We start from the raw sequence: 16,929 nt of genomic DNA on the forward strand, positions 1-16,929 counted from the left end.
CTGATAGCCTCACTGATGAATTCCACCAAGCATTTCAAAAAGAACTAATACCAATCCTTCTCAAATTGTTCCAGACATTAAAGAAAAGGAAACAATTCCTAACTCAATCCATGTGACCAGCATTATCTTGATACCAAAGTCAGACAAAGACACAAGAAAAGTACTAACATTCTTTATGAATAATGACACAGAAAAAGGGAAATTATTATTATTAAAAGAATTATATATGGTGACCAAGAAGGATTTATTCTTGAAATGCAAGGATGGTCTAACATATAAACAGCATCAATGTCATACACCATATTAACAAAAAGGGGGAAAGCTCACATAATTATCTGGATACCCATATCCATTTGAATTTTAGGACCCTAAGTAGCCCGAAAAAATCTTGAAAAAGAACAAAGATGGAGGATCCACACTTCCAGATTTCAAAATTTACTACAAATCTACAGTAAGCAAGAGAATATGATACTGGCATAAAAATGGGCAAAAGAATAGACCCAAAAAAGATATGAATGGCAAATAAGCACATGAAAATGTTCTTATCAGCAGTAATCATTAAAGAAATGCAAATCAAAACCACAAAGACATGCCAAGTTGCATCCACTAGGATGGCTACTATGAAAAAGAAGGAAGGAAGGAAGGAAAAGAATGAAAATTGCACGTGTTTGGTGAGAATATGGAAAAATCGGAACCTGTGGTACTGCTGCTGAGAATGCGGACGGTACAATTAAACAGTATGGAGGCCCTTCAAAACGTTAAAAATAGAATTACCATATGACTCAGCAATTTCACCTCTGGGAATATACCCAAAAGAACTGAATCAAGATCTTAAATACATACTTATATATTCAAATTCACAGAAGTATCATTCTCTACAGCTAAACAGGGAAGCAACCCAAGTGTCCATCAACAGGTGAATGGATAATCAAAATGTGGTATATATAATACATATAACGGAATATAATTCAGCCTTAAAAGAAGGGAAATTCTTACATATATCACAACATGAATGAGCCTTGAGAACATTATGCTAAGTGAAACAAGCCAGTAACAGAAGGACAAGTATTATATGGTATTACTTACATCAGATAACTAGATTAGTAAAGATCATAGAGACAGAAAGTAATCACCAAGGCCACACTTTCTGAGCATGGCGGTGACAGCAAGGAAGGCCTGATCCTGAGAGATGAGTAACTCCTCTGTACATGCAGTTTGACTTGAAGACTCACCACTGACCTTGTCAGACTTTACATATGACTGCAATGGAATCTAAATTACACAATTAGGCTCTTCCATTCAGCTTTCGTTTCTTCCTGCTCCACTTCACAAATGTCAGACTGGCACTGTGGTCTAAAAGATCTCTCACCTTCTCCCCTGATCTTTCCGTCACAAGAGTTCCCCCTAATACATTCACTGCATGGCTAATGCCATTCTGGTCTCCACTTCTCTGAGGACTCATAGTCTAAGATAGCAGGAGGTAAAACTGAGATTGGTAATTGGCTCACTCACTACTTGGCAGGCTAAAGGGAAACCACCCATGTTGCTTGATTCAGCCCTGGAAGAAGACTTCAACTGCTAAAGATTTCACCAGTGGTGATCTGGGGAAAATGTTTTCAAAAGATAGTGGAGTTGGATAATTACTGAATGTTTGCATTAACCCGGCAAAGGGCTACTGAGAGACTGAAGGCCATTAACAAATATTACAGGCTAAATATAAGAGCCAGGGGGTCTCTTTTATAGCTTTAATTCAGACCCGTATCCCTGACAGTGGAAGAGCCAATATGAATGAGCAGCAGACTAATGATCCAAGGGTGAGAGCTGCAGAGCTCCAGAGATGATAGACTGCTCAGCTAAAGAGGTCCTCTTATGTGAAGACAATGGCCATGCTTGGGAAAATTGGAGCTCTTGAAATATGGGATAGGAATATCTAAAATGAAATATCTAGATGGATGTTTTTGAGGAAGTCAGTTCAACAACTATAGAAACAATAGGGTCGTTTCCTCAACAAGCTGTCAACGTCTCCTTTCCTGGTTGCTAGACTGATAACTAGGGTTTAATGACAGCATAATGCATCCTGGGCTGATAAAAAAGGAAGGAGATTATATACTTGGAAGAGCTGCAAGAACTGGCTAGCAGGTAATGGCAACAGCCAGGGGAGTATAACAGGAATTAGACATCAGTGGTATCTGATCCTGGGGGATGGAATCAGCAAGAATTCATGAATTTTGGTGCACAGTCTCAGGACCAGGAAATGCAATATCCTATGAAAGTATGGGGATGGTGCAAAGTTGAAGAAGAAGTGACTCTTAGAAGTCTGGATAAAGCAATGGCCAATGCAAAGTGAAATGGAAATGCCCGAGTTCCCTGAGAAGACGGAAGAGAAAGAGAATAAAGAAGCTGACAGGAGGAAATGTGCCAGAAAGAATGTATTGTGTAAGGTCAGAAGAACTACCACAAGATTACTTTCCATGGGATGCATCATTTCACCAAGGCCATGAGGAATCTGCTGATGAAAGGGATCATCTGCTAAGTTCAGTGATGGCTTTCTTCTGAAGAGCAAAGCTGACAACAGGAGAGGCAGTGACAGAGCTAGGCGTTAGGTGATGGAGTCCCAAAGGGAAAAAGACCAAGGGTCAGTGTTTAACTGTCAGAATCCAGGGGTCACAATTAGGATAATGATCAACAAGCCTGGAGAAGCAGACAAGGGTGCTGCCCAACAAAGACCTGTGGGATGACTAATAACGGATGTTATCTATATGAGGAGCAAAATAGGTGGGCAGCTAACAATGGTGCTACTTAACATTACTTGAAGTAGGAATGGAGGGGTAAAGGCTGAGGGTTGTTGCCCCAAGAGACGATTGTGATCCTCTGCTCAGTTCCAAGATGAGTTAATTTACGAATCCAGAATCCACTGACTGAACAGATAGCTGAGTTCACAGAAGAAAGGTTGTCTTGAAACATCTTGAAAAGTGTATAAAATGATTCCCAAAGGAACATGTGTATGACTACTTTTAAGAGATTCGTGTTTATTTGGGTATATACACAAGTATATTTATGGGTATATACTCAGTGCAAGACAAATTAATATATATTTTCATTAGTATAAGACACAGGGTTAGTGATGACCCAGATAGCCAATGACTAGAACACCACCAAGGCCCCTTGTTAGAGTTGGGGTGTCTCCAGGGTCCAGATAACAAATTCTGGCTAAATCCTGGCTCATACTGGGAAACTGTGTCTATACATCCACCCTGTGATAATGGCATCCGGTCCTATCACATCATGGCAAACAGATGAGGAAAATGTAGAAACTGTCAGATTTCATTTTCTTGAGCTCCAAAATCAATGTGGATGGTGAATGCAGCCATGAAATTAAAACATGCTTGCTCCTTGGAAGAATAGCTATGACAAACCTAAACAGACGAGGAAAATGTAGAAACTGTCAGATTTCATTTTCTCGAGCTCCAAAATCAATGTGGATGGTGACTGCAGCCGTGAAATTAAAAGATGCTTTCTCCTTGGAAGAATAGCTATGACAAACCTAAACAGTGTATTAAAAAGCAGAGACATCACTTTGCTGACAAATGTCCATATAGTCAAAGCTATGGAGAAGACAATGGCACCCCACTCCAGTACTCTTGCCTGGGAAATCCCATGGATGGAGGAGCCTGGTAGGCTACAGTCCATGGGGTCGCTAAGAGTCGGATACGACTGAGCGATTTCACTTTCACTTTTCACTTTCATGCACTGGAGAGGGAAATGGCAACCCACTCCAGTGTTCTTGCCTGGAGAATCCAGGGACAGAGGGCTTCCATCTATGGGGTCACACAGAGTCGGACACGACTGACGCGACTTAGCAGCAGTAGCAGCAGCATGGTTTTTCCAGTAGCCATGTACGGATGTGAGAGTTGAATCATAAAGAAGGCTGAATGCTGAAGAATTGATGCTTTTGAACTGTGGTGCTGGAGAAGACTCTTGAGAGTCCCTTGGACAGCAAAGAGATCAAACCAGTCAGTCCTAAAGGAAATCAACCCTGAATATTCATTGGAAGAACTGATGCTGATGTTGAAGATTCAACACTTTGGCTATCTGATGTAAAGAACTGACTGACTCATTGGAAAAGACCCTGATGCTGGGAAAAATTGAGGGCAAGAGGAGGGAGCAACAGAGGATGAGATGGTTGGATGGCATCACTGACTCTATGGATATGAGTTTGAGCAAACTCAGGGAGATAGTGATGGACAGAGAAGCCTGGCTGCAGTTCATGGGTTCACAAAGAGTTAGACACAACTTAGTGATTGAACAACAACAACAAGTGATGATTTCCTTACTTTTCAAGTGTATAATTAGAATTTATGTACAAAGTGGTTGGAGTAAACCCCTACACTGTGTCTCTGGCCTGTGAGGTAAGATCTATCAAGAAAGATAAGAAAGACCAAGTGGCAACCTCTGAAAATATCCTCCATTTGGTCAAGATGGTAAATCAAAAGCATTATGTAATCCTTGTAGGACAGTGAAAATTAGAACCACCATTTAAAAATCTAAATGGTACAGGGTCCTTGCTATATCTCCACTTAATTTACCAGGCTGAACTTCTTTAAAAAATTCAGACTTTTCAGATTCACAGACTTGCTTTTCGATTTTACATACCAGAAAAGTCTTTATTTCTTAAATGATTTTTGTCAATTTTTTAATTACTCACTGTTGTATATTACGGTACACTGCAGGCTCTAACAACCACACCTTTTAATTCTATTACGATAAAGGACATACATATTTGTGTATGTTTATATATGTCTGAATACCTTCGCTGTTCACCTGAAACTATCACAACATTGTTAACTGGCTACACTCCAATACAGAATAAAACCTAAAAGGACTGAGATTCAGAGGAACTAGGTTCTGCTTAGGCTCCCCTGGTGGTTCAGATGGTAAAGCATCTGCCTACAATGCGGGAGACCCGGGTTTGATCCCTGGGTCGGGAAGATCCTCTGGAGAAGGAAATGGCAGCCCACTCCAGTACTCCTGCCTGGAAAATCCCATGGACGGAGGAGCGTGGTAGGCTACAGTCCATGGGGTCTCTAAGAGTCGGACACGACTGAGCGACTTCACTTGCAGGTAATCTGCTTAGATGGCGCCTAAAGCTAAGACCAGAGCCAGGCTGTGACTATAAATGATCTAACTAGTACTGACTGAATTACGTTTACCACCAGAACTATTCCCAATATAAAAGTAAAAGGCTGACACTGGCCTCCTTTAAACCTTGGCTAAATGAAAGGCTGACCCTTCAGCTATACTACTTCAGTAATACAGAGACAGCAACAGCAGTAATAGTGGCCTGATTGAAGGCTGCCCATAAAAGCTGAACTGTCCAAAACTCTCTTTTAAAATTTAACAGTAAGTCTACTTAATATAAAAATAAACTTAAAAGTATTCTGTCCATGATTTTCCTTAACAATGAGACAATTCTAAAATCATCTAATTTACATTTCACTACTGAAAAAATTTAAATGATAAAAAAACCATCAAATACATTTGATCTCACACAATAACGAGAGTATATTACTTTGTCTATGATGCCAACATAATAAATAGGATCATCTCTAAGACATGCTACACATTAACACTTGCTTTCTTTTACTTAATAAAAGAGCTATTGAACACACAAATTCAAAAGCTTAAACTAAAACCCTAAACACTTAAATACTTTATCAATTCAGCTTTGTGAATTTTTATACAAAATAAACTTTTCAGTGTATTAACATCTACATTATCCTGTCAAAAACTTTTAGTTTTATGCATTAAATAAACCTCATTTGATTATAACTTCTAACACTTTTCAAAAAAATTGTAACATCATTAAGTTTTAATATCCCTTAATATTCACAAGTATAAAATCAGAAAGTGTTTAAATATATTTAAGATGTTTCCTCAAATTTCATCTTTAAGGGACAAATTTAAATATGAATGAACTCTGCAATGTTAGTAAGAAATATGTTTTCAGCATTAAATTTTGGAAATTAATGTTTTTAAGGGACAGACCAACCTGATTGTTTTCAGAGCAAAGTGACTAACATGGCAAGGATTCTGACAAGAAGCAAATAACCAAACAGAAATGTGTGAATTGGAGAAAAGAGTTTAGAAAACTGGAAGGCCATAAATGGAGATGAAGGAATTAGACTTGCTATGGATGGGCCCATATGGGTAAATTAGAATAGCTATCCCAGGGAGGCAGATTTCATCTCAATTATAAAGAACAACTAATTATCTGAAATTAGAAAATGCTATCACAAGAGATGTTCTGTTTCCTGCCATTAAAGGCATTCAGGCATAAGTTAGATCAGTAGTTGGACAAATTGTGTCCACAGGCAGGATTCAGCCTGTGTGCACGTTAAGTCACTTTAGTAGTGTCCAAATCTGTGACCCTATGGACTACAGCCTACCAGGCTCCTTTGTCCATGGGATTCTCCAGGCAAGAATACTGGAGTGGGTAGCCATGACCTCCTCCAGGGGATGTCCCCCACCCAGGGATGGAACCCAGGTCTCTCATGTCTCCTGCATTTGCAGGAAGGTTGTTTACCACTAGCACCAACAGGGAAGCCCATATTCAGGCTACCAGCTATTTTCATTCTAGTAAAGGTTTATTGGAACATAAATAGTCACTCCCATTTGTTTCCAACCTGACTCAGGCTGCTTTAGCACCACAGACACCTTATAGCCCACAAATCTTGAAATTATTTACTAACCAGCCCTTTATAAAAAATGTTTGCTCACTCCTGTGGATAACCGATTAGGAATTCAAGTATTGTATGGTATCTTGATAAGATAACCAATATTTATCATTTACTTAGGTGCAGAGGAAGTACTGGGCATACCATCTGTGTAAAGGACTGGGTTTAACAGGTTCTTTACTGTACAAAGCTTCCCTTGTGGCTCAGCTGGTAAAGAATCTGCCTGCAATGTGGGAGACCTGGGTTCAACCTCTGGGTTGGGAAGACCCCCTGGAGAAGGGAACGCCTACCCACTCCAGTATTCTGGCCTGGAGAATTCCATGGACTATACAGTCCATGGAGTCGCAAAGAGTCGGACACGACTGAGCAACTTTCACTTTCTTTACTGTACAAAGCAGCCCAGACAACATGGTGAGTGAAGGTCAAAATCATCTGCATCTTTGTGCTGTGATGTGGGGCTATGTCTACCAGAAGGAGGAGACACGATTGTCTAATTCACACAAAGGCACCCTGTGGATCAGTATAAGCTGTACACATCATAATCGTGTTAATAAAGATAATATTTTTTTTTAAGTACTGTATTGACCAACTAGGTCTTTTTATTTTATTGGAGTATAACTGCTTTATAATGTTGTGTTAGTCTCTGCTGTACAATGCAGTGAATCTTCTACATGTATACATATGTCCCCTCCCTTGAGAACTTCCCTCACCACCCACCCCAGCCCACCAAACTAGATGCCATGTCTCAGATATTCTATCAGTGAAACTCAGCTTCTTCTCCTCACCCATTGTTTAGTTACATCCCATGGAAATGAACATAAATGCTCTGTGAAAAGAACTTTTAGGTTTTGAGAAATGCTACAAAATCTATCCTCTCTTTTAGAACGATACACTGCAAATGAACACATTAAAAACTGTGAGATAAAGAGACCTATTTAACTTTAGTATACATAGTATTTTCCAAACATATTTAATTATGGAACCCTTTTTAGTGAACCTACTGTTAACATCTCAAATAACTAAAGTTCTAGGAAATTATGGTATAGTCTAGGTCACATTTAGTACTTCCAGATTACATGCTCTTTGAGGGCAAAAAAATACATCCTTTTTCTCATCCCCTATTGATTTTGTCACATTGCTAAGTACATACAATAACAACTTAAGAAATCCAAGAAATTGATTTTAATGCTAGGAAACGTACCTAATCAATATGATGAAAACACTGTTAATTTCACTAATTAAAACAGGCTTTAATTACTTATGTGACAGTAGAACGCAAGGTTATTATCTTCTTTCCACTAAATTAACTAGCTATTAAATAGCAGTATAGCAAAATAATCCTGTAATAGTACATGTCGAATATGTTTCTTCCGCTCTGCAGTATATATTTAAGTACATAAAACTATACAAGACACACTGTATCATATTCAAGGTTAAAGAACTGATACTACCTAACAGATTGACAGGCCATCAGAATACAGATTTAACACATTCAAAGTCAATAAAAGCAAATTACCTGAAGAAGGTGACAAAAAACTGCACAAGATCCATGATTGTGTTGTGTTGTGAGAACGCAATCTGAAAAATCAAAATAAAAGGAAGTTTGAAACTTACTGAATCTATGTTCTTCTTCAAAGTGGTGATGTTTCATGGCATTTGTAAATACAATATTTTTAAATCATCAAGAAATTTGGATTACCATATTATAAATCATTTGTGCTAGAACCAAAATTTCATTGACAACACCTCATACATACAAAAACTGAATACAACCTTTACACAGGCTATAACACTAATGCTTTAAGAAAACTATTATAAAATTACTTTAGTAATCTATGCTAAGATTGTCACTTGAAATCCTATAAAATATGCCTAACTAAAACATGCAAATGCATTTCTACATCTAATAATGGTCATATTTTTCTATCAATACAGTTGATAATTGCTTATGAGATAAAAAAATTAATTTCAACTCTACGAAGGAAACAGAGGGAACTGGTTTTTCTCATGTATTATTGTCTAATGAAGATGCAATTATTTTGTTATAAACCCCTGAAAGAATAAAACATATTAAAAGTTTATATTTTCATGTTAATGATTTCAGGAGAGAAATCAATAATCTAAAGTTGTTCTCCACTTTTGTTAACATCATAGAGATCATATTGTAAAACATTTCTTGAAGAAGAATTATTATACATTGTACTAGTCAATAATGTAGCATGTGAATAGAGAATACTTGATATGAAAAGCCAATTTTTCACTTATTAGGTGTAAATATCCTGGAAACCTATTTAACCTACTTTTGTCCCATGTGTGAACAGTAATAATAAAAGCATCTACTTCATTGTGTTAGAGGAAAGACTAACTCAATTAATAGAAATAAAATTATTACCATAATATCTGGTATATAGTAGGCATAATACAATAAATATCATGCTTTTACATCATGTATAAAGGAGCTGGTCAACACTAGTGAATTTTTCCAGGTAGCTGGAGGTGAACAATTAAGTTCTTGAAATCTCCTTCCCCTTTAATAATCTTTTATGTAAATCTTTCAAAAATATGTAATACAATTTCCACTTCCATTGAAAACAGACTAACAAATATGAGATTTCTCTCATCTTAAAGAACTAAAAACTATACAAAATATACAGAAAAACCATTTTCAGACATTAGACAAAAGGCAGACAGGGATATAATCCATGAGTGAAGGAAAACAAAGGAAATGAATTTCATAATTGTACCAGTTTTCAGGGCAAGGAAATGAAATGGCATTCTAAAATAAGAAATATTGTTTCTTATATAAAACAAAGAATTATAGTGAGTCGTGAAGATAGTTAAATTTTTGTATATACATGAAAGCTTAAATATAATAACATTCATTTCCAAAATGCTTCTAAGCATTTGAAGAATTACAAAGCATTTACACAGAGACTGAGGAAAGATAATTGCTATAGGAGATTGGTTCTAGGTGAAAACATTTTAAAAAATTTAAGAACAAACATCTTTTAAAATGGAAATGATACAGATGAATCATCTCCCCAGGTACTGTCCATGAGAGTATCTTACAAACAAAGCTTACCAAATAATACTGTCAACAATAACTTAAAACCATAGTAAGATGATTCAGAATACAGCAATTGAGAACTAACTGGATAATCTTCAAAAGGATAATTATTTTGAAATCCTAATAAATGAAATTGGTTTAAGATAAATTGGATTAGGAAGGTAAAATTAGACAGTGTTGAGAAATAAAATAATAAAGAAAAAGAACTTGAATAAAGACTTGAATAAATTAGTAAATACAAAGAAAAAAGAAATGAAATAAATAATAAGCTTAAAAATAAAAGAATAAGATGAAGTATAGAAGCAGTTGCATTAAATGTGACAGACTGAATCCTCATCAAAAGAAAGAGATTTCCATAGCATGTTAAAAGGCATAATTTACTTTATGTTTTCTATAGACAGCACATCCACAACAGTGACACACCTATAGCCAAAATATAAAGGATTGTGAGGGAAGAAAAAAAAAATTGGCTCTTAAAAACAACAACAATGAAGCCATGAAGGATAATATAAATAGCAAAGTGAAATTCAAAATCAAAACCTGGTCTAATAAAACATAAAAGGCACAAATAATTCATAAAAATAATATGCAGGCCAAATAAGTGAAAACACAAGGTTGGACTTCAATAAGAATTAGGTAACATAATTAAATAGTAAAATTTTAATATGTGTATCTCTTTCATAACTGATCTGAACAAGCAGACAGAAAATTAATTTATTCAGTCATTCAGATCATGAAGAAAGATTCAAAGAAATACTGCTTAAGCAAGCTCTGTTCTAGGAGCTGGGGACAACCTTGTAAATAAGACAAAGTTCCTTGTCTCTTGGAATTGGCATCCCAATAGCAGGAGACAGAAAATAACCAGGTAGACTCATAAGTGGATATCATAATTTTCGATAATGGCAAATATTCCAAAGAAAAATAAGGTGATGTGATGAAGGAGAAGGCTACGTAGCTAGTTTAGATCAGGCAGTTCAGTAAGCCAGACTTACTGAAGCCACAGGTAAGCTGACATACAAAAGAATGGTAAAGCCACACAAAGATCTGTTAGAAGAGAATTCGAGGCTTAGAGGATAGCATGCTTAGGCTAGAGATGTTTAAGAAACTGAAGTCACAACAGCTGCAGTAGTGTGAGCTACAAAATGAGTACAGTGTGACAAGTTGGGGTTAATTCACCTAGGTCCTTAGCATGATAAAGAGTTTGGAATGTTTTATAAGAGCTAAGTCATATAATAACATGATCTTACTCTCAAGAAAAATATTCTGGCTTCTGGGTGAGGAAGAGATGATAAAGAAAAGCAGGGACATTAACAAGAAGGACACTAGATTTTTCTAGCTATGATAGTAGCTTGTACAAGTGTAACATCCTTGCAGATAAAACCAAGTTGATGCGCACATAATTTGGAGTGAAAGGTGAGAGGGCCTGGTAAAGACTGGATATGAGTCATCTAAAACTCAAAGGAAGTTTAGGGCCACCCCATTATCAGAACTAACAAAAAAGTGAACAATTAAGTAGGAGGAAATCAGGAGAGCATTGTGTCAAGGATGTCCAGGAAAAGGAATGTTGCAAGAAGAAAGTCTTGGTTGGTTTTGTTGGTTGAGTAAGATGAAGATGGGAATATGACTATTAATATTAAATTTGTACTTTGGCCACCTCATGCGAAGAGTTGACTCATTGGAAAAGACTGGGATGCTGGGAGGGATTGTGGGCAGGAGGAGAAGGGGATGACAGAGGATGAGACGGCTGGATGGCATCACTGACTCGATGGACGTGAGTCTGAGTGAACTCCGGGAGTTGGTGATAGACAGGGAGGCCTAGCGTGCTGTGATTTATGGGGTCGCAAAGAGTCAGACATGACTGAGCAACTGAACTGAACTGAACTGAACTGACATCAACCTTGTGCATGGGTAACAAACAAATGCACTTTCAATGAAAGGTTGGGAATGTTCATTTAAACAGAGAACACAAGGCGAACATGTAATGTGAGGAAGTAGAGACAGCAACTACAGATTGAACTTTCAAAAAGATCTGTTAGAAAACAGCAGACAGAATCAGGAGCACATAAAACAGGGAAACAAATATTTTCCTAAATCCACAGTGCATTTAGAAAAGCAGACAGTATACATTATGCAGAGAAACTACTTAAAAATTCCAAATGGTAGGGGTTTTATGTACTATCAGATTAAAACTGTAATTTTAAATATAAACAAAAAAAGCTTAACTACTCAGAAACTGAGAAATATAATCGGTGAGGTCAAGTTCCAGGTGGAGAGTGACAATGGTAGCATAGATTTTTGTTTAATATCCCTTAATTTCTACATTAAAAGAAAAAAACTCAGTATCTATCTGTCTGCCCATTACCTATCTATATCAAGTAAATTGCAAAAAAAAAAAAAAAAGAAGAAGAAAATAATTCAACACAGTTAAACGAAAAATTCTCATCCTCTTGATTGCTGAAACATGAACAGGTACTGATAAGCCAGGGCACAAGGCACATATGGTACCAGAGTCCACGTGGGAGTAAGCAGAGAACGAACAGGATAATCCAAAGACATTCACTAGAACCAGGCAGGCCGATCTGAATACAGGAAGTAAAAACTGAAGTGGTTTTGTCTACTCCAAGAGCATATGAGTGCAAAGGGTCTTCGAGAAGTTCCAAAAGAGGCTAGAACAGCTTGGGACACATGAATTTTCAAAAGCAACCACTCAAATCTCTATTCCAAGACAGACCCCATATTGAGGAAAAACTGTTGGAAGTGAAATCAAAATTGAGCAGAGCAGGGAAAATGGAAACAAAGGAAAAAAGGTCCAACTCTGGGAGAGGAACAGAGCCTGGAAATCTTTAAAAACCAAGTGACACATATTGAGGAGAGGGAAAACGGCATGTATATATATATATATAGAGAGAGAGAGAGGAGACACACACATATGGGGTTCCCTCATTGCTCAGACGGTAAGGAATCTGCCTGCAATGCAGGAGGCCTGGGTTCGATCCCTGGGTTGGAAAGATCCCCTGGAGAAGGGAACGTCTACCCACTCCAGTATTCTTGCCTGGAGAATTCCATGGACAGAGGAGCCTGGTGGCCTACAGTCCATAGACTTGCAAAGAGTCAGACACGACTGAGCAACTAACACTACCACTATACATTTATATATGTAGTGTTAGCTATCATCACTCTGACTCTTTAATCTACAAAGGGTTTTGTATTCCTTCAAGATAAGTAATGCAAAAACACTGGTTATAGCCAACAGTGTTAAAATACATTTAGGATGGCAAAGTACATGACTCAGGCTGGTACTGCAGAATTTTATTATTGCTTTTTGCCCTTTCTAGGTCCATATAGCTAAGTAACTTGGGAAAAAAAAAAAAATCATGTTTTGAGGCAAGTAAGCAAAACACAGACACACATGAAAATACCTTCCTGAATTTCCCCAAAGAATATTTGTGAAAAGAAAGCAGACAAGGCAAGCATCTACAAGCTTCAATAATGAACTAAACCACTAACACATTCAGAAACTTGTATTATCTATCTGTGTCTAATCTGTTAACATAATTGTGCTGAAGAAAAAGTGTGGATGGCACAAGCAGTCTCTATACTTAGCATGCCATCTGGGTTCCAGGGACTCAAGCTGAACAGCGTCTGATATTGGTTGTTCAAACAGAAAGTCAGTATTACAATGGGTGTTGCAAATCTCTTTCGTTGTTTCTCCACCTGGGATTTTCTAAGAAGTTCCACGGGAGATAGCCTTGGAAAGATACTGTGTCAGCGAGTCCAGCATCAGGTACGGGTGTAAAAAGGGAAGGCAGATACAAGGAGATTTGGTTGCACTGGTGAACAAGGCCAAGCAAATACTAACTCAAGCAGATTCCCTCTCAAGCTTCCCTCTCTGGAGAGTTAATGTATTCAGCCATCAAATATTTCACTGAAAGTCTATTATAATCTGGGCACCATGTCAGACTCTTGGATATATCACTGAAAAAAAAGATTCTTAGCGTTTGTAGCAGAGGTAGACAAAAACAGTAATAACGATTATAAATTATAAACTGTGTCAGAATTTAGTGACTCTAATGGTGTAAAAAAAACTAAATGTGCCCTATTTTCTATATAAATGTACATGGTTATCTAAAAATAGGCAGGAATACTGAGAACAGATAAGAGAAAAAGGCAGGAGTAGCAGAAAGAAATGATACGAGCATTAGTTGCAAATGTATCTGACTATTCTCAGCATTTCTCCATCTAGGAAGAGTATCCAGCAACTCCAGGTCCCTTCCAATGAAATCGGAAGACCTACAGAAAAAGAACTAAATAGAGATAAATGAAGAACTGTTCTAAGCGATACTGGCAACTGGTCTTCATGTGATATTGGTTGATAGGGCTAGCTCCTTATCATTTAAATTTCACCTCAAACACACTGCTCTAAGACACTGAGACAAAGTAGCTGCCCTCTCCCTTATTCTATACTGTTATGCGAACCTACTTCTTTTATAAATATTTCATTCTGAAATTATCTGATTTGTTGGTTGATGTTTGATTATTAGTTAAAATATCTTTCCCCACTAAAATGTAAAGTCCTTGAGAACACTAGCCTTGCTCACATTATCTGGGGCACTAGTCTACTATGTAGAGCACTATTTGGTACATAGTACCTGCTGCTGCTGCTAAGTCGCTTCAGTCGTGTCCGACTCTGTGCGACCCCATAGACGGCAGCCCACCAGGCTCCCCCGTCCCTGGGATTCTCCAGGCAAGAACACTGGAGTGGGTTGCCATTTCCTTCTCCAATGCAGGAAAGTGAAAAGTGAAAGTGAAGTCACTCAGTTGTGTCCGACTCTTAGCGACCCCATGGACTGCAGCCTACCAGGCTCCTCCATCCATGGGATTTTCCAGGCAAGAGTACTGGAGTGGGGTGCTATTGCCTTCTCCGACACAGTACATAGTAAGCATTTAATTTTAAAAAATCTGCTAAATAAACAAATAACAACATCAAAATTTAGCATATCATAAATCCTTATTAACAGCCATGAAAGGAAGGAAGAACAGATGTTATTCTTCAAAACATTAAAAAATTATTTATTTGATCTTCCTTTATAAATCAATAAGCATACAGACTATAAGTACCTTCTAATTTCAGATCATAAAATAGCATTAACTCTTAGAAAAATTATATAGAGTTCAGATGTTCTAAAAAAATTGCATGTGAATAAAATGTTTGTATTTATAATCACAGAAAAATTAATATCTACCATTTATAATTTTACCTACATATAAATAAAATATTTTGAAACCAAGATATCAGAAATAGTTTCTTAATATGTATTTTACCTCAGTTCTTAATTTCAACAATAAACATTTTTAACTAGGCTTGTCTTCCAAGAATTTCTTTCAGAAGATGACTTAGTTCAGACTACAATCTTCTCATCTAAACCATATGGTATTGCCTGAAATATTACTTTTTAACCAATGAAAAAAATGATACTGTTTTCAAGTGATCTTTCAGAGTGGTCTTTTGATCACTTAGCTAATATTATTTAGACAACAGTGAGACAAATTATAACAACAAAAGCAATACTATATTCGTAGTTTTCCTGAAAGTGTATCTCTAGAGGATATGGGACACTTCTGACTCTAAAATCTCTAATTGTCTAATAAGAAAGACTTGGCTATAACATGGCTCTTTATGGACAATCAATATGTTCCAATTTGGTTTTCTGGTCATTACTATGAAAAATATGAAAAGTTTACTTAAGCTGAATTTAAACTTAGTTTTAAAACTTTAACCAACAAAATGTACCTCTGAAATTCTCTTTTCTTTAATGATTTTTTTCAAGTTATCTAATAATTATTCAAAGAAAATTATTTAAAAATCAGGAAACCAATTAAAGTTTCACAATATTCTCATTTTCTTCATGCTTTTAAAGTGCCCCAAATGACTGATAAACTGGAATGCTAAATATCAGAGTTAGCTGAAACTACAGCAACAAAGATAATAATTTTGTCCATTTAATCTTAAATGCAAATTCATATTGAAAACATGTCCAAAATCTAAAACCTGATTTAAAATATGTTGTATTTTTCATTAACAACAATAATGATCAACATTTTGAATATATGATTTGATGAAAAAGTAGAAGTAGATTCATAGTTTGATATTTACCACAAAATGTCAGATTTTATAAGACAGAAAAAATGTTCTTATTATGAAGGACAAATTGGTGTGTTTAGCAAAATGTCAGCTTGCTATAAATTCTGATATAATATTGAGATATAAAAAAATGAAAATATGAAGAGATGTGTTAAACTGATTAAATTCATCTAATGAACTGCAAGTAAAAGAGAGGTTCTTCAAACCACTATTTGGATTATAGTCCTTAAAAATGATGACATAAAAGCACAGTTAAGTAATCCAAGTTAGTCATCAAGTCATATCTCAAAGACAGCTGGGCTTGTTTCAGGCAAGCTTTTCAAAATCATATTAGGTCTATCTCTGCATTTTTAAAAATAAAGTACAATGGTGCTTAAATTAACTATTACTGAATAAGCTCTACTAAGATAACCTATTTGAGATATTAATAAGCATAAATTTCCTATAGATAACTAATATACTGCTTATCGATAATATAAATTTATACCATTTCTGATAAAGTAATATTTTTTTAAATGCAGTTAAATAAAAAATGGATGATTTTTAAAATAGAATAAAATGTATGATGAACAAACATACTGGCCAATTCTGCATAAATACTATACAAATTACTCTGATTACAAAACCTTGAATGTTATCTATAAAAATTTAATGAGTTTAATTCTTCTTAAGAGAAAATACATGCTTCAGTGAAGGCACTTATAACTTTCCTCCTGGTTTAATGTAAAAACCTAACTGTCTTCAACCTTGTAAGTTTCTGGTCATTCTTTACCCGCCTACAAAATGTTCTTTATTTGAAACTGAAGGACTTTCCCATAATTCTACTCCTCAGGATCCTTCACTCCCCCACTTAAATATCCTCACTGTTTTCCCACCACTTTTAGCCTGAACTCCAACTTCCTTGACATAGAAGCAATGATCCCCAAATCTTGGCCCTTGCTTCTCTCCACGCAGTGCACTGGCAGGGCCGTGATCACGCTGCACAC

At 36.4% G+C, this 16,929-nt stretch overlaps 1 protein-coding gene across 1 annotated transcript in view; it reads right to left on the reverse strand.

Moving 5' to 3' along the window:
• ATRNL1 (attractin like 1) overlaps window positions 1-16,929 on the reverse strand; it is an 807,510-nt gene that overhangs the window by 463,488 nt on the left and 327,093 nt on the right. Inside the window, exon 25 of the mRNA XM_070363366.1 lies at window positions 8,251-8,312. Within this exon, the coding sequence (XP_070219467.1) occupies window positions 8,251-8,312 (62 nt within the window). The remainder of the gene's footprint in view (window positions 1-8,250; window positions 8,313-16,929) is intronic.

Source organism: Bos mutus, chromosome 26 (genome assembly GCF_027580195.1).
Source record: "Bos mutus isolate GX-2022 chromosome 26, NWIPB_WYAK_1.1, whole genome shotgun sequence".
Taxonomy (NCBI): domain Eukaryota; kingdom Metazoa; phylum Chordata; class Mammalia; order Artiodactyla; family Bovidae; genus Bos; species Bos mutus.